This window comes from Aegilops tauschii, chromosome 5 (assembly GCF_002575655.3).
Source record: "Aegilops tauschii subsp. strangulata cultivar AL8/78 chromosome 5, Aet v6.0, whole genome shotgun sequence".
Taxonomy (NCBI): domain Eukaryota; kingdom Viridiplantae; phylum Streptophyta; class Magnoliopsida; order Poales; family Poaceae; genus Aegilops; species Aegilops tauschii.
Window position 1 is genome coordinate 30,725,073 of NC_053039.3, and position 22,132 is coordinate 30,747,204.

Consider the following 22,132-nt stretch of genomic DNA (forward strand, 5'->3'; position numbering starts at 1 on the left):
CCGGCAAGAATTGGATTGCACGCGGGAGAGAAGAAAGAGATGATCCGCCGCGTAGTTCACCGGAGAACGGCGACGACGGCAATCAGACCGTGGAAAGGTCCCCTCCCGAAGGTAAGTCTTCCAAATCTTACTCTTTTCGATTTGATTAGGCCGGAATTGTGGATTACGATTAAGAGAAAGAAAAATGCGCGCCGGGCAATCGCGTCTCGGACGCCGGCGGCGGCCGCGGCGTCATCGCCGGCGGTGCGGGCGCACCGTTTGAATTGCCTGCTGGGCCGTGAGCTGGGAGCGCGAGTGGATGGCCCGGCTCTGAGTGAGTTGGGCCAGAGAGTAGACGGGCCGGGGTTAGCTGGGTATGTGGCCCAGGCTAACCCGACCCCTATACCTCGACGCTGCGCCGCCCCATGCACGTTTTCGATCGCTTCTCCTGTGTGTACGTCGTCGTCCGATCAGACTAGGGTTCCTCCACGCGGCAAGCCGGGGTTCCGTGCGTGCGGTGCTGGAAGAGCTAGGCGCATCCCTCCCCTTGTGGCCATGGCTGGCCGCGGGTCGGCCGCGCCGCCAGGCAAAAACACCGTGACGGGTGGAGTTGGCCGCGGTTGGACGGCTGCGCCGTCGGGAACCGGACGCGGTGGGACTGCTCCGCCGCCGGGAACTGGCTGCGGGGGGACTGCTTCTCTGCCGGGCGCTGGTGCCGGCCGTGCTGCCCCGGTTTTGTCTGCCCCGAGGCCGCAGGTGGGTGACGGGGCGGGACATGGCACTGTAGGGCGCGGTGGTGGTTTCCCGGGCGCTAGACCTCCGGTGCAGGTTGCGGTAGTGCAGCTGGCGGTGGGTCGGGGTGGAGCGAGCCATGCTCCTCGCCCACCAGTGCCGAACCCGGCTTCGGCTGCTGCTGCGGGCAGGGGTGGTTCGGCCCAAGGATCGAGGCCTCCGCCCCCAGCGATCAGCCTTCAACTTCGTGCGGCGCCGCCTCATTACGTCGCGAGGCCGCCGCAAAAGCGACCTGGTCCGGTGCAAACTCCGACACTGACGCCTCAGAACGGGGGTGCCGGAGGTGATGGTGGACCGCCCCAGGGACAATGGGGTGATGATGGATATGATGCATATGGTGATGGCCAGCACCGGGGTTCCTAGTCGACAGGTGGTGGCCGCGGGTATGCTTGGCAGAGTGACGGCTCTGCTGAGAGGCCGTTTTACGGTCCGCCGGGTGGTTTTGTTGAGGGGGCGTCTGGCCCTAACCATCGGCATCGAGGTGGATACCGGGGCTCTCGTGGTAGAGGGGTCGGTTCCGTAACCGTCAGCCGCCTCCGCCCGTTGCCGTCGAGCAGACGGCCTCCGTGGGCGGGGGGGGGGGGGGGGGGGGGAGGGCGATCCTGGACAGACGCCCGCACTGTCTGGACGAGAGATGGAGGTGGTGACTGCGCTGGCCAGTGCGGAGGTTCCTGAGACTGGGACCGTAGGGACGGGCTCGGCCGAGGCTGCGGACAGGTCTGATTTTGATAGGGCGTCTAAGTGGGCGCGTAAGAAAGAGAAGATGCTTTGCTACCGTTGTGGTGAGAGGGGCCACTTTATTGCTGAGTGTGTGGCGGAGCTATGTGACACTTGCGGCAAGCCAACGCATGCTTCGGGGGACTGCCCGATACTTCGTGATCAGATGCCGACTATCACTATGTATGGAGTGTACTGCGCTGAGCTGATGTTCTTTGAGTCTCCCAGTGCGAGGGAGATCCCAGAGGAGGCACAGAGCTTGACAACTAGGATGGTGAAAGTAACCAAAGGTGAGGTCTCTGAGAATCAGATTGTGCAGAGGCTCAAGGAGTTAGTTCCTGGTGACTTTCAGTGGGACCTTGTTAGTATCGAGGCCAACATGTTTAAGGTGGATTTTCCTTCTGTTGAGGATTGGCAGAGGGTTCTGAGCTTCGGGCTATGTAGAATGCCTGGCATGGAGTGTATCCTGGAGTTCCATGAGTGGAAGAGGGTTGAGCCTCAGGGTAAGCCTCTTACTCAGGTCTGGTTGCGTTTCTCCGGGGCTCCCTCGAAGCCGATGCAGGATGCTCGAGTCGTTGCTAGCTTGGGAATCCTGGTCGGGAAACCCGAGAAAGTGGATATGGCCTTCACACGAGCCCACGGAGTGGCCCGATTACTGGTGAGCGTTCTGGATATTGAGTTTGTGCCTGATGTGGTTAAGTGGACTTATAGGGCCAGATTTTTGATCTTGAGATTGAGTTTGAGGATGCTGATCTCTTCACCGAGGCCATTAATGGACCTGATATTGACATGCACGAGGGTGATGACGACCAGGGTGCTAAGGAGGCGCCCGTGGACGAGGCTGGACGCGAGGTGACTAACGGGTCGGCGCCCGTTCCTCAGACGCCCGGAAACGGGGCGGTACCATCTTATACGGTGCCTATGAACACCTTGAGATTTGGGTCTTTTCAGCCAGCTTCTGCTCCTTCCCGACTCTTGAGTGAGAGGGTGGAGTCCGACGATGTGTGGGAGCGCGCGCTGCCTGCACTGGATTTTGATGTTGATGAGAGTCACGTGCTTGGGGAACCGGAGGTGATTATTCTGGTGACGACATCCGTCGAGGGAGAGGGGGAGGTGATTGGGCAGGCGGCCCCTCTTTCTCCTTCTCTGATAGTTGACGTACCTCAGGTGACGGAGTCGATGATGGAAACGGTGACTGGGGGAGGGAGTCCAAGGCAGATGGCTTCGGTTCTTTCCTCTCCCCGGACGCCGACGGAGCTGGTGTTGACGGCTGCGCCTAGAGGAGGGGGCTCGGGCCACGTGGCTTCGGCCCCTTCTTCTCCTCGAGCGGCGATGTCGGTGCTGAGGGAAGGGAGCTTGGGGCAGGCGGCCTCGGTTTCCTTCGGTCCCCTTGCGGCGCCGGGGTACCTAGGGGGTGGGGCCTGGGGCAGGTGGCCTCGGCTCCCACTTCTCCTCTTGCGGCGACGATGCCGCACCTGGCGACGAGGATTAGGGGAGGGAGTCCGGACCAGGTGGTTTCCGCTCCCACCTCTCCTCTCGCGGCGACGGCAGTGCCGAGTGGAGGGAGCCTGGGGCAGGTGGCCTCGGCTTCCTCTCCTCCTCTCGCGGCGACGGCGGTGCTGAGTGGAGGGAATATGGGGCAGGTGGCCTAGGCTTCCTCTTCTCATATCGCGGCGACGGCGGTACCGCGGGGAGGGGGCCCGGGCAGGTGGCCTCGGCCCCTTCTTCTCCTCTTGCGGCAACGGAGCCGCTGCTGGTGTCCAGGCCTAGGGGCGGGAGTCCGGGGCGGATGGCCTCGACTCCCCTCTCTTCTCCGGCGGCTAGGAAGGCCGCGCCTCCGACGGCGCCCACGATCCTCGCCGGCCAGAGGGCCGGGACGGCAGGGGAGTGCGGGCTGGATGCCTGTCTTCTGCCATCCACCGCCCTTGAGTCCCCGGACTATGGTTCGAGGGCACCCGTTTCTTGGGAGGAGGTCATTGCTTTTGGTGGGATTCCGGACCCGGTTTCAGCAGGGAGACAGATGAGCTGTCGTCTCCAGGAGCATCGGAGGTTGATGACATGCAGCAGCGGTGCGCCATGAGGGTGGCCAAGCTTCGTGGTATTGAGGCCACTACTGGTATGTCGGTCAACATCTCTAATTCAATTTTGCATTATACTAATAATGAGATTATTAATAATGCAAGTCAATTAGGAGTTTCATTAGGAAGAAATGATAGTGAAATTTCTAATTCCGTGAATGATATTCTTGATTTGGAAGCTGAACGCGCTTTAGAAATGATTCGTAATTTAGCTGCGGTCAGGCCTATGAATGATTCCGAGATAGATGCATTGGGGGTCAGGGTGCTCGATAATTTTTGTACGGATCTTGCACCATCCTGTCCTGGGTCTGAGGCAGAGGAGGATGCCGTTGATGGGATAGTAGTTACGTCCACGGAGCCTAGTTGTGAGGACCGGGTGGAGGATCAAACTAAGCCTAGACGCAAGTGGAAGCGGAAGGTATATGCGGTGTCGGCGGTGCGTAGGAGTGCTAGGATCCGAACTACTAAAAAATTTCATGATGAAATATGAAAGGAATCTTTTGGAATAGCAGAGGTCTTAAGGACTTGGCTAGGAGAAGGTTTCTGGCGGATGCGTCTATCAAGCATAGGTTGGATTTTATTGCGCTTTCAGAAACTGGTAGAGAAAAATTTTCTCCTCAGTTTCTTAGTACCCTATCGGGTGGTGTAGATTTTGATTGGCATTGCTTGCCTCCGAGAGGATGGTCGGGTGGGATCTTACTTGGAGTCAAATGCGATTCACTGGAAGTACGGAGCGTAGTGATGGGTGACTTTGTAGTTAAGTTCCGGGTTAAGTCCAAGGTTGATGGGTTCAATTGGGCTCTGGTGGCGGTTTATGGTGCCGCACAGCCCGAACACAAACCAGACTTTTTGGCAGACCTTGTTTGAATTTACGGTTCTGAACAACTCCCAATACTGGTTGGGGGTGATTTAATTATTATTAGAAGAAGAGATGACAATTTCGATGGCAGGTGGTCGTTCATGTTTAATACCATTATCGAAAGTTTGGATCTGCGAGAGATAGAGCTTTCAGGTAGAAAGTTTACCTGGGCTAATACTTTGCCAACTCCGACGTTTGAGAAGCTAGATCGAGTCCTTGCGAGCGTCGACTGGGAACAGAAATTTCCCTTGGTTACAGTCCAGGTGCTTTCGCGTGGTATTTCTGACCACACGCCTCTGCTCGTGGATTCTAGGGAGGCCACTCGCATGGGGAACAAAAATTCCTTTTCGTTCGAAATGGCATGGTTTGAACGAGAAGGCTTCTTGGATCTGGTAGCCAGGGAATGGGCTAAGGATGGAGGAGGTAGGACTGCGGTCGAGCGTTGGCAGAATAAGTTGCGACACTTGAGAAGTTTCTTGCGTGGGTGGGCTAAGAATCTTAGTGGGATGTATAAGGTTGAAAAGGAGAGGCTCCTTACACTTATTCAGTCCCTGGACCTCAAAGCCGAGTCCATGATTCTTCCAGCCACGGAGCTTCATGCAAAGCTTGAGGCGGAGATGAGATTGAAAGAGCTTCTCCGTGAGGAGGAATTGAAGTGGGCTTTGCGGGCTAAGGTTCGCAAAGTCGTCCAGGGGGACGCAAATACTCAATTCTTTCACATGATGGCTAATGGTAAGCATAGAAAGAAGAGAATCTTTCAGCTTGAATAAGACGAAGGGACGATTCTAGGACAAGAAAACCTAAAACTTTATATTACCGAATACTATAAGCAGTTGTTCGGGCCTCCGGAGGATAGTTGTGTATCCTTGGATGAGTCTAGGATTGAGGATGTGCCTCAAATTGCTGCTGATGAGAATGACATTTTGACCGCCCCATTTACGGAGAAGGAGGTGTTTGATGCTATTTCCCAGATGAAAAATAATAAAGCTCCTGGGCCGGATGGTTTTCTGGCGGAGTTTTATAAAAAATGCTGGCACATTATTAAGGGGGATTTGTTACCGATGTTCCATGATTTATTCTCTGGACAGCTTCAGCTATTTCACCTGAATTTTGGAACAATAACCCTGCTTCCTAAGAAAACGGAGGCCGTGAGGATTGAGCAGTTCAGGCCGATCTGCCTCCTCAATGTTAGTTTCAAAATTTTCACCAAGGTTGGGACTAATAGTCTTACGCAGATTGCGCATTCTGTGGTGCAGCGTTCCCAAACTGCTTTCATGTCGGACAGAAACATCCTAGAAGGGGTTGTGGTCCTTCATGAAACGCTCCATGAAATTCACTCGAAAAAACTAGATGGAGTCGTTTTTAAGGTGGATTTCGAGAAAGCGTATGATAAAGTCAAATGGCCTTTCCTTCAGCAGGCCTTGCGTATGAAAGGTTTTGATGAAGCCTGGCGACGTCAGGTCGAGTCATTTACACAAAAAGGGAGTGTTGGAATTAAAGTAAATGACGACATAGGTCATTATTTCCAGACACATAAGGGCCTGAGACAAGGAGATCCGATGTCCCCTATTCTGTTCAACATTGTAGTTGATATGTTGGCAATTCTGATAGGAAGGGCTAAGGAGGCTGGACAGGTGGGTGGACTTGTTGGAAATATGCCCTAGAGGCAATAATAAATAGGTTATTATTATATTTCCTTGTTCATGATAATCTTTTATTATCCATGCTAGAATTGTATTGATAGGAAACTCAGATACATGTGTGGATACATAGACAACACCATGTCCCTAGTAAGCCTCTAGTTGACTAGCTCGTTGATCAATAGATGGTTACGGTTTCCTGACCATGGACATTGGATGTCGTTGATAACGGGATCACATCATTAGGAGAATGATGTGATGGACAAGACCCAATCCTAAGCCTAGCACAAGATCGTGTAGTTCGTTTGCTCAGAGCTTTTCTAATGTCAAGTATCATTTCCATGAGATTGTGCAACTCCTGGATACCGTAGGAATGCTTTGGGTGTACCAAACGTCACAACGTAACTGGGTGGCTATAAAGGTGCACTACAGGTATCTCCGAAAGTGTCTGTTGGGTTGGCACGAATCGAGACTGGGATTTGTCACTCCGTGTAAACGGAGAGGTATCTCTGGGCCCACTCGGTAGGACATCATCATAATGTGCACAATGTGACCAAGGAGTTGATCACGGGATGATGTGAGTTACGGAACGAGTAAAGAGACTTGTCGGTAACGAGATTGAACAAGGTATAGGGATACCAACGATCGAATCTCGGGCAAGTAACATATCGATAGACAAAGGGAATTGTATACGGGATTGATTGAATCCCCAACATCGTGGTTCATCCGATGAGATCATCGTGGAACATGTGGGAGCCAACATGGGTATCCAGATCCCGCTGTTGGTTATTGACCGGAGAACGTCTCGGTCATGTCTGCATGGTTCCCGAACCCGTAGGGTCTACACACTTAAGGTTCGATGACGCTAGGGTTATAGGGAATAGATATACGTGGTTACCGAATGTTGTTCGGAGTCCCGGATGAGATCCCGGACGTCACGAGGAGTTCCGGAATGGTCCGGAGGTAAAGATTTATATATGGGAAGTCCTGTTTTGGTCACTGGAAAAGTTTCGGGTGTTATCGGTAATGTACCGGGACCACCGGGAGGGTCCCGGGGGTCCACCAAGTGGGGCCACAAGCCCCAGAGGGCAGCATGGTCCAAGTGTGGGAGGGGACCAGCCCCAGGTGGGCTGGTGCGCCCCCCCCCCCCCACCAGGGCCCAAGGCGCCTAGGGTTTGGGGAGGGGGCTCCTCCACCTTGCTTGGGGGGCAAGTTTCCCCCTCTCCCCCTTGGCCGCCGCCCTAGATGGGTTTTGGGGCTGCCGCACCCCTTGGGGTGGAAACCCTAGAGGGGGCGCAGCCCCCTCCCTCTCCCCTATATATAGTTGAGGTATTGGGGGCTGCAAATAGATGAGTATTCCTCTCCCTGGCGCAGCCCTACCTCCTCCTCCTCCTCTCCCGTGGTGCTTGGCGAAGCCCTGCGGGATTGCCACGCTCCTCCACCACCACCACGCCATCGTGCTGCTGCTGGATGGAGTCTTCCCCAACCTCTCCCTCTCTCCTTGCTGGATCAAGGCGTGGGAGACGTCACCGGGCTGCACGTGTGTTGAACGCGGAGGCACCGTTCTTCGGTGCTTAGATCGGAATCAACCGCGATCTGAATCGCTACGAGTACGACTCCTTCATCCGCGTTCTTGCAACGCTTCCGCATCGCGATCTACAATGGTATGTAGATGCACTCCCCTTCCCCTCGTTGCTAGATTATTGTAACACCCCGCATGTAACTTGCCATATTTGTAACTCCGACTCTTGCCATTTTCGGCTATGTGTTATGATTTTCCCTCCGTTGTCGGGTTTTGTCTTTCGTTTTGTATTTTGTCATGTCATGCATTTTCATATCATGTAATCATGTGCATTGCATTCGCATACGTGTTCGTCTCATGCATCCGAGCATTTTCCCCGTTGTCCGTTTTCCAATCCGGCGCTCCTATCTCCTCCGGTGCACCCCTCTTGTTTTCTTTCGTGTGCATGTGTCAAACTTTCTCGGAATGGACCGAGGCTTGTCATGTGGCCCTAGTATACCACCGGAAACCACCGGTCAAGTTTCGTTCCATTCGGAGGTCGTTTGGTACTCCAACGGTTAACCGGGCATCCGCAAAGTCCATTTGAGTGTCCAGCAAAAACCCCCTCTAAAACCAGTCCAAAACCCACCAAACTCTCTTCCATGCTCTAGGTCGTTCGATCACGATCGTGTGGGCAAAAACCGCACCTCATTTGGAGCCTCCTAGCTCCCTCTACCTATAAATATGTGGGCATCCCGAAAAACGAAATCGCAGACGAAACCCTAGTTTCTCCACCGCGCGCCGCCGGACGAAATCTTCTGCCGACGGACACGTCCGCCCGCCTGCGCCGCCGCCACGTGTCGCCGCCACCTTCTCCACCGCGCCGGCCCGCGAGCCCGCCGCGGGCCCGTCGGCCCGTTCACCGCGCCCCGTCCGGGCCCCGCGCCGCGCTGCCGTCTCCGCCGCGGCCTCCCCGCCGCCGCCGCGCCGGCCGGCCCCGCCGCCCCGCCGCCTCGCCGGCACCGGCCGCCGCCGCCACCGTGCGCTCGCCGCCCGCCGCCGACATCCTCCCCCGCCGGCGCAGCGCCACCTCCGGCCTCCCTCTCCTCCTCCGGCCTACCTCGCCGCCGCTCCTCTTCCTCCCGCCGGCGACCGCCATCGACCGAGGCCGAGCTCGAGCTCTCCCCAGATCCGATCGAGATAACCGTACGCGTTGACTTTTTCTCGCCCCCTCTTTTTCTCTAAGTCCTCAAATTTCCTCAGCATCTTGCCATGTTCGTAGCTCCATAACTCCGTGCATGTAGCTCCGATTCACGCGTGTAATATGTCAAATTGTTCGCCTCGTGATGCTCCTCGTTTTGTTCAATTGCACCATGTTCATTAGAAGTCATCTTGATGCCCAAATCTCTGTTGGAAGAGGGCTAGTTGCTGTTATTCTCTGGTTCTTATCAGAATTTGGAGATTTGTCATTTTTGTATCATTAAATCTGTGCATCTTTTGGGCATGAGCTCTACATGTGTTTTGAAGTATGCCATGCCATCTTTCCAGTGGTGTAGTCCATGTATTTTGTTGATCTCTGTGGTGACTAGCACAAGCATGCAAAGTAGGCCCCGTAATATTTCTGATTTCAGGGACTTAGTGATTTCTCTAAGTCCTTGTCTGCTGTAATTTTGTTGCCATATAAACTTGATGCTACAGAGAGATCCATGAATATTTTGGAGATGTTCAGTAAGGATGTTTTGTAGATATAGTTGTAAATGATCCATTCCTGCAATTGTTTGCAATTATGGAGTGCCATAGCATGACTCAATCTTTCTCTACTTTTGCTATAAGATATTTCTGGCAGATTCTTAACATGATATTCATTTTTGCCAAGCTTATTGTAGTTGATCCATACATGCTATGCAATTGTTCTTGCCATGGTTAGCTTCATAAACATGCCATCTGGCTGTAGGTATGCTTGGTTTTTCATGCATTGCTCTGTAGTGAGTGCATCAAGCTCACAAAGAGGCCTACATATCAATATTTCTGCCATGCTCTGTTTTCTGCTAAGTCTGAAACCTGATAACGAAACTTGCTATGTTTACATGCTTGCCATCATATCTTCTGGTCCTTTTTGGCTTATGGTCATTAATGGACTTTTGTCATGTGCATCTAGTAGAACACTTCCATGCCTTGTTTTGCTATGTTAAGTTCCTGTAGCATGTTGATTTCGTGCTCTGAACATTGCTACCTGATGCTGTTTACTGCCATGTCCAGTTTTTCACTAAGTCTGTGAACCTGTAATCTTTTGCACTTTTGCCATGCTTGTTTGAGCTTGATATGTTGTGAACTAGACGTAGCTCAGTGTTCATCTTTTGTCAAGCATCTCCTGTAGATTACTGCCATATACTTTGTTTCTATGTTGGGATGCTGTAGCATTGTTACTTGTTGCATTTTAAGTGCTATCTTGCTGTTTATCGCAGATTAGTGTCATTCTTGTTTTGCTTGCCATTTGCAAACCGTGCATCCGATTCCGGTGATCTTTATATCGATTTCGACCGAAATCATCTCATCTTTCTAGTGGCATGCTTGGTTTGCCAAGTTACTGCCATGTTCATCATTTTCCTTCCAGAGCACGCATATGCATCGCATATCATATCTCGCATATCATACATGTTTTGCATCATGTTGCTTGTGCATTTCTCGTTGTTGATTGTGGTTCCGTTTGTTTGTGTTCTTGTCTTGGGTAGAGCCGGGATACGAGTTCGTGAACGAGGAACCTGTCGAGTACGCTTACGAGGATCAAGCTTTCGACAACTCTGAGAACCTTGCAGGCAAGATGACCACCCCTCGAGATCACTTCTATCTTTGCTTTGCTAGTTGTTCGCTCTATTGCCATGCTCCGCTACCTATCACTTGCTATATCATGTCTCCCATTTTGCCATGTCAGCCTCTAACCACCCTTTCCTAGCAAACCGTTGTTTGGCTAAGTTACCGCTTTTGCTCAGCCCCTCTTATAGCGTTGCTAGTTGCAGGTGAAGTTGAAGTTGTTCCATGTCGGAACATGGATATGTTGGGATATCACAATATCTCTTATTTAATTAATGCATCTATATATTTGGTAAAGGGTGGAAGGCTCGGCCTTATGCCTGGTGTTTTGTTCCACTCTTGCCGCCCTAGTTACTGTTATACCGGGATTATGTTCCTTGAGTTTGCGTTCCTTACGCGGTCGGGTGATTTATGGGACCCCCTTGATAGTTCGCCTTGAATAAAACTCCTCCAGCAAGGCCCAACCTCGGTTTTACCATTTGCTACCTAAGCCTTTTCCCCCGGGTTTTCGCGAGCCCGAGGGTCATCTTATTTTAACCCCCCCCCCCCCCCCGGGCCAGTGCTCCTTCGAGTGTTGGTCCGAACTGAGCAGATTGCGGGGCCCCCTCCTGGAAACTCGAGGTCTGGTTTTACTCGTAGGATGTCTCATCCGGTGTGCCCTGAGAACGAGATATGTGCAGCTCCTATCGGGATTTGTCGGCACATTCGGGTGGCTTTGCTGGTCTTGTTTTACCATTGTCGAGATGTCTTGTAGACCGGGATTCCGAGACTGATCGGGTCTTTTCGGGAGAAGGTTTATCCTTCGTTGACCGTGAGAGCTTATGATGGGCTAAGTTGGGACACCCCTGCAGGGTATTATCTTTCGAAAGCCATGCCCGCGGTTATGAGGCAGATGGGAGTTTGTTAATGTCCGGTTGTAGATAACTTGTCACTTGACCCAATTAAAATACATCCACTGCGTGTGTAGCCGTGATGGTCTCTTCTCGGCGGAGTCCGGGAGGTGAACACGGTCTGTGTTATGTATGACGTAAGTAGGTGTTCAGGATCACTTCTTGGTCATTGTTAGATGACGTCCGTTCCTTTGCTTCTCTTCTCGCTCTCATTTGCGTATGTTAGCCACCATATATGCTTTTGCCGCTGCAGCTCCACCCCTTTGCACCATTCTCCCCTATAAGCTTAAATAGTCTTGATCTCGCGGGTGTGAGATTGCTGAGTCCCCGTGACTCACAGATTCTACCAAAACAGTTGCAGGTGCCGACGATGCCAGTGCAGATGATGGCGTCGATCTCAAGTGGGAGTTCGAACGTGGTCGTTACTATGTGTCTTTTCCTGATGATCAGTAGTGGAGCCCAGTTGGGACGATCGGGGATCTAGCATTTGGGGTTGTCTTATTTTCATCTGGTTTTTGACCGTAGTCGGTCTATATGATTGTATTTTGGATGATGTATGCATATTATTATGTATTGTGTGAAGTGGCGATTGTAAGCCAACTCTTTATCCCTTTCTTGTTCATTACATGGGATGTGTGAAGATGACCCTTCTTGCGACAAAACCACTATGCGGTTATGCCTCTAAGTCGTGCCTCGACACGTGGGAGATATAGCCGCATCGTGGGCGTTACAATTACTCCATAGATTGATCTTGGTGATGCGTAGAAAATTTTGAATTTCTGCTACGTTCCCCTACAGGACTGGTACCTCATCTTGTTGATGGTGGTGTGTCTATCCTACAGTACGCCGATGATACGATCATCTTTATGGAGCATGACTTGAAAAAAGCGAGAAATATGAAGCTGGTGTTATGCTTATTTGAACAATTGACCGGGTTAAAAATTAATTTTCACAAAAGAGAATTGTTCTGTTTTGGTAGAGCCAATGACAGAACAAGAGGCTTATAGGCAATTGTTTGGGTGTGATTTGGGGACTTTACCTTTTACATATGTAGGAATACCAATCCACCATCGTAAGCTGACAAACAGAGAATGGAAGTGTATCGAGGACCGCTTTGAAAAGAAACTGAGTTGCTAGAAGGGTAAGATCATGTCATGCGGAGGTCGTTTAATTCTGATAAATTCGGTCCTCACGAGTATGCCTATGTGTCTCTTGGACTTTTATTGATCTCGCTTCTTTTGGCAGAGCGATGAACTCAAAAGAAAATACAGACTCGCCAAGTGGGATATTATATGTCGACCGAAGGACCAAGGGGATCTTGGCATTGAGAACCTTGAGGTCAAGACCAGATGTCTTCTCAGCAAGTGGCTGTCGAAGTTATCCGTCGAGACTGATGCCACTTGGGCGCAAATTCTCCATAGCAAGTATCTTCACTCCAAAACTTTGTCCCAAGTGATTGCGAGGCCGACTGACTCACCTTTTTGGAAAAGTCTTATGAGAGTCAAAGTAGCCTTCTTTAATAGGACAAAGTTTATTATGGCAACGGTGCTAGCACACGATTCTGGGAGGATACTTGGCTAGGAGAGACCCCCCTTGCGATTCAATATCCATCTCTGTATGGTATTGTTCAACGACGTGATGTCTTCGTTGCAACGGTACTTCAATCCATTCCCCTTAATATTCAGTTTAGGAGAACGCTAGTCGGCAATCATTGGGAACAGTGGCTTCATCTAGTGAGCAGACTGATGGAGGTTCAATTGTCTCAACAGCCCGATAAATTACGCTGGAAGCTTACTAGGTCTGGAGAGTTTACAGTTAAATCAATGTATATTGATGTTATCAATTCAAGCTCTATTCCTAGATCCAAACATGTTTGGAATGTCAAAGTGTCTTTGAAAATTAAAGTGTTTATGTGGTTTGTACATAAACAAGTAATATTAACCAAAGACAACTTGGCAAAGCGTAATTGGACATGACCTACTAGGTGTAGTTTCTGTGATCGGGATGAAACTATCAAACACCTTTTTCTTGATTGCCCGTTGGCCAAAGTTTTATGGCGTACGGTCCACATTGCATTTAATATTACTCCTCCGAGTTCTGTCAGCACGTTATTTGGAACGCGGCTTAACGGGATAGAGTCCGAACTAGCGAGACATATTCGAGTAGGAGTATGTGCTTAATTGTGGGCAGTATGGAACTGCAGAAATGATTTGGTTTTTAACAGAACAACAAATATTCATTTTTTGCAGGTTATCTTCCGATCCACTGCGTTGATCCGTATGTGGTCGCTACTCACTCCGACGGAGGCCAGGGAGCGTTTGGTTACTAGATCTATCCGCTGGGAGATGGTAGCACGGGATAATATTCAACCGGTTTGGATGGAGGTCATGTAATACGATAGGCAATTAGTTTACCTATCTCTCTTATGCCAGCCGGTTGTGGCTTTTTGTGGCTAGTTTGTTTCTAGCTTTTTGGCTCTTTGTGAGCATTCCTGTTTTTTTACTTTTGAGACTTTAAGACCTTGTTGAACCTTGTTTTCTTATTTATTAAATGTGGCCGTATGCATCATTCTGATGCAGAGGCCGGGGAGTCCCCCTTTTTGAAGAAAAAAAATGCAGAACTTACTTTAACTTGTCTTTTCTCTCTGAGAGTTGAAATCTTCCATAACCACTCCATAGCAGTTGCCCTAAAGCATATGTCCCAAATTTAGGATTAGGAATGCCATACTCAGCTAGATCAATGACTTCTTCTCCCCCATAATGAAAAATCATCAGAAATCTTTCATTTCTTAGAGACGCGTTGATCTCACTTCCGATGCGTGGTATCTCTAGTCTAGAGCCGATCTTTATCCCTCTAAAATCATCATCCTCATCCTCCTTATCAAACATGGGCAGTAAATGGCCAAGATTTAACTCCTCCACGATTGCCCTCTGCAAGGATCTTCTACTTTTCCATAGAGAGCAGTCTACATGGATAATTTTGCCAAAATGCTTTCTTGTGTCAGGATCACTTCTTCTCGATTTCAGGAGTTTGGCTGTGCCTTAAGAACAGCAGAGGCTCCTACACCTTCACTGTACCAGCCAGCCAAGAAGAATGATTTAGCTGCCTGATTATCATATGACTCTGAGAGATGATCAATCAGCTTTCTGGGGGCATCCTCAAAACCGTGTATCAGCTGTAGTAATGAGAAGTTGTTAGATATGACTTTGTGGTACATATATGGGTAAGATAGTTTCAATAGCTACAACTTTTGACTTGACTAAACGCGGACGATGAATGATGCAATATTAATGTATAAGGCCAGTCAAGTAAAGCATCCGATCCGGAAGTTTAAATATAGGACCAACGAAAATAACCTATAAGTACACAAGATACCTTTTTCATTAGATAATAAGCACAAATGACTAGTTTGTGGACCCTAGTTTCGTATCCGTTGAAGTATAAGTGCATTGCCTGTGTTTCCCCATGAGCTTGAGCTTTTGGGTGATCTGGCAGGTGCACACAATCAATAATATATCGTGGGTTGCTAGAGTGTGTGTTCTGTGTAGTTTGGAAAAAAAAAACAAATATAGTAGGAGGTAGCAGATTATAAATCAGTTCTATTCAGTTTTGAATGACAAGCACTAGTATGTTGTAAAACAACAACTCCTGTGTTGACACGAGGGTAGGATGAAGAGAGGTACTAACCATATGTATTGGGTAATCGTCCATTTTGACCTTGATATCCAAAGAAACCATGTGTAGTAACTTGTATCACCATTCACCACCACCACCAGCAGCAGCAGCAGCAGCATCAGAAAAGAAGGAAACCATGAGGGTTGGGCATATATATCTAACCCACCGCTCCCTCCATGCAGAAGTTTCTCTGATCTCACAACGCAAAAAAAAAAAAAAAAAAACAGAATGGAAGCATCTTCATTATATTAGCATGTCTACAGATGCATTTGCATAGCAATATGTCGGATGAGGAGATGTGGTGTCACCTGATCCCCTTGCTCGAAATCGAAGATAATTTCACTCACGCCGGGGCCGGTAGCAAAGCAGAGAATGCTAAGGCAGATAGAAAGACAGACGGTGTGTAATGAGCAATGGTGCTCTGCTGCTGAGAGCTTCGTATGGAGTACATTGCTTTGCTTTCTCTCCCCAAAGCATGGCTAATGATGGTTCCTTGCTTGCACATTGCCGATGCACTTTGTCAGCTTTTTCTTTCTCATTCTTCTTTGATTCTTCTTTTGCTTTGTGTGGTACAGATAGATGCAAAAAGACTGGTGGTAGTAACTTGTAACATACTATTGTTCTGCTTCCTTCTAGACGGTGGCAAATCCGTGCTCAGTGGATTTTTTGCCAGAAAAATGCTGTGCATGTTAGCTAAACTTGCCATCCTCGTCAGGGGCGGAGCCAGGATGAAATACGAGAGGGGGCGAAGATGTAAACCTTTTTTTTTTCAGAGACATCTATACTTACTAATGGCTAGATCATTTAGAAAACCAACCACACAAGTATATATATAGTGTGTACGAAGCAAAGTCATATATTTCCTCATAAGATAATGCCATCACACTTATTTTTCTTTTTAGCGGGGTAATGCCATCACTCTTATAATTATGAAAAGTTCATTGCCAAAGTAAAAGTAAAGTAACCACTTAAGGCAGTATCAATATATTTTCCCTTTTCGGGGTACGTCCCTGGTTTAAATATAGAGACAATGTTTGATAGATAAAAAAAAAAGCTTGATCACATTGCTTCCGCACATTACCTCCTTCCATTTCATCCCACGTCAATATTTCACGGGGAAGCGCTTAACTATCACCTCATTAGGAGTATTATCTAAAATTTCATCTTCTACCAAGCAAATAAGGACCCATGTCAAACTGCATAGAACCATCACTTTCGTGTCACAACTAGCGGAAAACCACTGCTTTATAAAACGTGACACTTTGCACCGAAGCGAAAATTTGACAGTGACAAAAAACACTGAACAAAAATTTGATGGTGTTTTGACATGGCAAATCACCCACGTGTGAAAACAGGCGACGGCGCGCCGGAAACGTCCGTTAACTACGTCGTCTAAGGGTTCGCCGCCGTTTCAATGCAGACGCCGCGTCCCGCAAAACCAACTCCGGCCGCCGCGCCGCGTTGAAGCAGGCCGACCGCCCCTCCGCCTGGCCCGGGAGCGATTATTTAAGCCGTGCTCCGGCGCCGTCCAGAACCGCATCATCCTGAGCGTCCTCCTCCCCCTTGCCGAGCCGTTCCTCCTCTCCTCCCCCTTCCTCCTCTCCGAGCCCAGCAGGGATGCCGAAGTCCTGGTTCTCTACGCCAGCCGGCAGCCACGGTGGCAGTTCATCATTAGGCAGATCATGGCGTCGCCGCCCTCACTCACCTGGACCATCCGCATCCACGGCGTCGGGCACCTCCGGCAAGGAGGAGATAGTCATCTCCTCCGGCGATGAGGAGGACCAGCCGCAGCAGCGGCCCTGTCTCCTCTCGGAGGCGGCTCTGACGGACGTATAATTCGTCCGTCGGATGAAGATCATGAAGGAGCATTCACTCCGTCAGATGGGTCCGGCTCCACCGTCGCCGGCGCGCGTGAAGGAGGAGCCACCGTCCCCGCCGCGGGTCTGCGTTAAGCGGGAGCCCGCATCCCCACTCCAGCAAGTGAAGGACGAGTTGGTGTCCCCGCCACACAACCGCGACCTCCATATCGGGGGCCGCGTGAAGCAGGAGCCGGCATCCCCCCAAGGCATCCTCCGCGTGAAGGACGAGCCGACATCGGCCCCGCCGCACAGTCGCTACGCGCGGATCGATGGGCCCTCGTCGTCCCCACGATGGCACCGCCGGCCGGAAGACGAAGTAGGAGCTGCCGCTCGTGATCGCCAAGGCGCGTGGCCACATCCTTCACTACCTCGGTGGTGGTGGTTTCAGCGGTGTCTCCGGCTCTCGGGCCATGGTATCCGAGGGCGAGCGCGTGGCGCGACAGCAGGCGAGGTACGACCGACGCAGTATGCCGGTCGCCGTTTCGTGTTTGCCAAGAAGGATGTGGTGCCGGAATGGGTCTGCAACGACCCGGACCTCGACGCGGCGTGGGCGCTAGACCGCTCCGTCTCCACCGCCGAGACAGTCACCAGGTGCTGCCGCCTTGACGGCGAGCTCACCAAGACCGGCGAGGAGCGGTTGCTTAGAGACTGCTCCGCTAACTCCGCCAGGGGCAAAGCCGCCGCCAGGGCGCCACCAGCACCTTCAACAGTGGCCAGGGCGGCCCTTCGCACCGCGCAGCAGGAGGTGGAGCGGCTCCTCCGCGAGCGTCAGGCAACCGCTGGATAGGGTTGCCGCGGACCTCCGCCATCCTTGCGTCGCTGGAGGGATGACGACGGCATGGACGCCGATGGCGGTGCGGCAGGACAGGGTGGCCACGCTTACGAGGTGGTCGTCTGATATAGGGTTTAGTGTTTTTTAATAGATTTTAGTAAAATGGTCGGAATATCGTCCGCTTTATGTAAATTATATTAGATCTTGAATGAAATCCGTCTGGTTTGACCGAATTTCATCTGGTTTGTTCAAATAGATTTTGCAATGTATGTGGCTAAGGTTGGATGATGTTCTTCCGCATCCATGTCCGCAGACTGCCCCCCTCCCCCATTGTCCGCGAACGGATGCGGGAGGACATTTGCGGGTTGCCGTTGGAGATGCCCTAACTATCTATATTCCTTATACATGAGCTTGAAATATATTAGAGGAAAAGAGAAGTGTGGCAAATACTTCGGGCTGAGTAGGGGCAACGCAGTACATGCCAAGCCTAGTATAAAAGGGCCGAAAGCTCACAAAGGCAGATTCACCCCTAATCCTCGCATCACCAAAAATGCCATAAAAACGTTAGATTTGAGTAAGTGCCACATGTGTGGCACGAAGCAATTCCGCTCTGACGTTTTTTCATGGCAATTTTATTTACCCGAGGGTGGCAACTTTAGTTGTGAAGCATGACACTTTCCGTTTGATGCCAAGTTTCAGTTTAGTTTTTAGTTTTTTAATGGCAATTTTAGTTATAAAAACGCGGCGGTGTTACTTCGTGCCACATGTGTGGTAGTTATCATTTTGGGCAGATTTGCGATGATCAAATCCGGAATGTTCGAGATTTATCATTTCTGTTTATCAATGCATCGAGACTTATTTCTTTGGTTACAAAAACTAAGATATGGATCGAAATCATTTATGCAGTAATTTGAAATAGTAATCGTTAATAGGGATAGAAGTAGAAGTACACTACAAATCATACTATTTTGACAAGTGAAAAATAAAAACCAGCAGAACTGTTCTCCGACCCCCAAATCTCCAGCCCGCCCCTCCCGTTCCAGGCTCTCGCCGCCGCCGCCGCCGCCATCTCCAGGCTCCCGCCGCCGCAGGGTAGACAGCGCGAAGGCTTCAGATGGCTCCCGCATCACCACCGCCTCCCTTCGCCGGCCAGGAGCGTGGACGGGTCAAATCGCCGCCGCTGGACACGCCGCTCGTGGGACGCGCCGGCGGCGCTCCGCGGCAGGGCTCCTCCTCCCCAAGGCCCAGCCATACTTCTCGCGTCGGCAGCCTCCGGTGAGTTCCTCTTCCTTTCTCCCCTCACCCTCACGTATTTAATAGTAATTTTTACCTAAGCGGCTAGGTCTTTCTTTCTCGCAGTTCACTGAAGAATACAGCACCGACAGAGGCTACGGTGGGCACACCGCCGGAGCTACCGGAGGAACTCCTGATGACCGTCTTCGGCACCCTTGAGATCCCTGACCTTGTACGCGCTGCTTCCGTCTGTGCCTCGTGGCGCTCCGCCTACACCGCCCTGCGCAGCCTCGGCAAGCACAAGCAGGCCCAGACGCCGTGCCTGCTCTACACCTCTGAATCTGCTGGTGACAATGTTGCGTGCCTCTACAGCCTCGTGGAGAAGAGGGTTTACAGGTTGACCCTGCCGGAGCCACCTCTCCGCCGCCGGTTTCTGATTGGGTCCTCGCTCGGCTTCGTGATCACCGTCGATGATATATCTGAAATGCACCTCGTCAATCCCATCACTGGTCAACAGATTGCTCTCCCTTCGGTGACCACCATGGAGTACGTGAAGCCCATCTTTGATGACTTGGGTGCTGTCCAAGAGTACGAATACCCAAGTCGTTTTGCAGGACGAGCTTTCTTCGCGCCATCGATCGTCGCTCGCTGTAACCTGGGAGAACAACTCCAGATCAAGGCGTTTGTGTTTCATGATACATCCACAGGAAGCTACATCGTGTCGCTCATCCACGAGCCATTCAATCACCTCTCGTTTGCAAGAGTAGGGGATGATAAGTGGACCTTGCTGCCACCACACCATCACTATCAGGACTGCACCTACAAGGATGGGTTGTTGTACGCAGTGGATATAAAGGGAGAAATCCATGCCTTCGATCTTAGTGGTCCTGATGTTACAATGAAGATTATTAGGGGGGTTGACGTGGATTTTTATCCCGATGCCATATACATTGTTGAGGCCCCATGGGGTGGTCTGCTGCTCGTTTCAAGATTTAAAGAGTTTGAGCATCCTGCTGAAGATGGTGACCCTGAAATATATGTTCCACATACTACGGAAATCAAATTACACAGAGTTGATGGCACAGAGAGGCTTGTGGAAATCGATTGCTTGCCTGACCATGTGCTGTTTCTTGGGCACAACGATCCACTTTGTCTGAGTGCCAAAGATTACCCTGCTCTCAAGGGAAATCATGCCTACTTTACTGACGATGATGAGTACAATAAAAACCGTAAGAGTAGTCCTCGTGATATTGGAGTAGTTGGCTTGGGCAATAATAGCGAGGTGGACCTTGTGTCTCCTCTGCTTTGGTCCAACTGGCCTTCTCCAGTGTGGCTTACACCCAGCCTTACGGTGATGAAACTGCCATCGGATGACCGTTGGCTCAGTGAATGGGATCATGTACTCTCCAGACCATCACCGACTGAGGCTACGGTAGGCACTACACTCCTGGAGCTACCAGAGGACATCATGATGCGTGTCTTTGCCACCCTTGAGATCCCTGACCTCGTACGTGCTGGTGCTGTCTGCACCTTTTGGCGCTCTGCCTACACCGCCCTGCGCAAACTTGGCACACACAAGCAGCCCCAGACGCCTTGCCTGCTCTACTGCTCTGAATCTTCCAGCGAGAATGTTGCCTGTCTCTACAGCCTTGTGGAGAAGAGGGTTTACAGGCTAACTCTCCTGGAGCCGCCTCTCCACAGTAGGTTTCTGATTGGGTCCTCTCTTGGCTTGCTGGTCACCGTCGACGAGAGATCTGAAATGCACCTTGTCAATCCGATCACTGGTCAACAGATTGCTCTCCCTTCAGTGACCACGATGCAGCACGTGAAGCCCATCTGTGATGACTCGGGTGCAGTCCACAAGTATGCATACTCATGGCACACGGCAAAGCAAGTTATCTGCACTCCAAAGATAATTGCTCCAGCTGCCCTGCGGGAAGTCTTCCACCAGAAGGCTTTTTTGTTTTATGATACACCCACAGGGAGCTACGTAGTGGTGCTCATCCACATGCCGTTTGGTCAGCTATCCTTTGCAAGGGTAGGGGACGATAAGTGGACCTGGCTGCCACCTCACACTGATTATTTTGACTGCACCTACAAGGATGGGCTACTGTATGCAGTGACTCTAATGGGAGAAATCCACACCTTTGATCTTAGTGGGCCTGCTGTTACAATGAACATTATCATGGGTGTGGATGATGACGATTTAGAGATTCAGGGAGCATACATTCTTCAAGCTCCATGGGGTGGTTTGCTGCTTATTTGGAGATTGAAAGTGTATAGTGGTAATCCTGATGATACTTCATCACTTACACTGCACACCATGGGAATTAAAATACATGAGGTTGATGTTGCTGCCAAGAAGCTTGTGGAAATTGATTGCCTGCACGACCATGCGCTGTTTCTTGGTCATAACCAGTCACTCTGTCTCAGCACTAAAGAATGCCCTGCTCTCAAGGAAAATCGTGTCTACTTCACTGACGATAATGAGTACATAACTGGGCAAAAGGATAATCGTCGCGATATAGGACTACTTCGCTTGGAGAATAATAGCTGGGAAAGCCTTGTGTTTCCTCAGCTTTGGTCCAACTGGCCTGCTCCTGTGTGGATTACACCCAATCTTACAATGATGAAACTGTCGTTAAATAAGTAGGCCGGCTTCAAGAAGGCTTAATAAGATGCTCGCCTAGGTGCATGTAGGCGAGCTGGAGGGCCGATTGCATTGCTTAGGACTATGAGCAGGAGTAGGAAGAGGCTGGTTTCGACAACACAATTACAAATTCTGGCATCAAATGACTGATGATTCAGGAGGTCGCGTGATGTATCGTGCTGTCAAGTTATCATTTATCAAGTGTTTAAGCTTCATGGACGTGTTTGTTGTATCGCGTGTGGGACTCTGCAAATTTATCATGCCTTGTGACTGATGTGTGTGTGTGTGTGGTTGTGTCTTTTTATGACTCCTGGGAGAAGTCAGAGAAATAAGAACTTTGCTATGCTTGTTTTGTGGTGATTTGTCAGTTGTGAACTTGTGATGGTCACTAGAACATTTGCAAGCTGCTGTTTTGGACCCGCGGTGTTGTTGTTTGGAGCTGATGAGCAGCTGCTCCTATGAGATGGATCTGTTCCAACTCTTCCCCTTTGTTAGTGTTCATTCGTTCAGTTAACTGACTTGCCATCTCCGATCTCTGTGATTGCTTGCTGTTGTATGTAAGACAGTTAAAAAGCAAGAAAAGGATTTAATTATTCTAGGGCAAGCATGAATGTAAATTGCTGCTGTTTTCAGTTACATTGAGGGATATATGTTTATTATATGTACCACTGTTCTT

General features: G+C 50.4%; 1 protein-coding gene and 1 long non-coding RNA gene across 2 annotated transcripts; one reads left to right on the forward strand and one right to left on the reverse strand.

Annotated features, from left to right (window-relative positions):
* Positions 1 to 13,583: 13,583 nt before the first annotated feature.
* Positions 13,584 to 15,375, reverse strand: LOC109760580 (uncharacterized). Its single transcript, XR_002232357.4, has 3 exons — positions 15,251 to 15,375; positions 14,955 to 15,132; positions 13,584 to 14,442 (listed from the first exon to the last, which is right to left on the reverse strand). It is a non-coding gene; the product is annotated as an uncharacterized lncRNA (long non-coding RNA).
* Positions 15,376 to 18,547: 3,172 nt separating this feature from the next.
* On the forward strand, positions 18,548 to 21,816 carry LOC109760579 (uncharacterized). The gene is made up of 2 exons (XM_020319386.4): positions 18,548 to 18,848; positions 18,933 to 21,816. Exons 1-2 carry the CDS (start codon positions 18,688 to 18,690, stop codon positions 21,457 to 21,459), a joined length of 2,688 nt encoding a protein of 895 aa, XP_020174975.1. The 5' UTR covers positions 18,548 to 18,687; the 3' UTR covers positions 21,460 to 21,816.
* The last annotated feature ends 316 nt before the right edge of the window (positions 21,817 to 22,132 follow it).

Excerpts from the sequence above, each read along its gene's own strand:
- LOC109760579 (XM_020319386.4), top strand. The coding sequence starts at position 18,688 with ATGGCTCCCGCATCACCACCGCCTCCCTTCGCCGGCCAGGAGCGTGGA. Across the intron at positions 18,849-18,932 it reads TCTCGCGTCGGCAGCCTCCG|TTCACTGAAGAATACAGCAC; the intron begins GTGAGTTCCTCT and ends TCTTTCTCGCAG.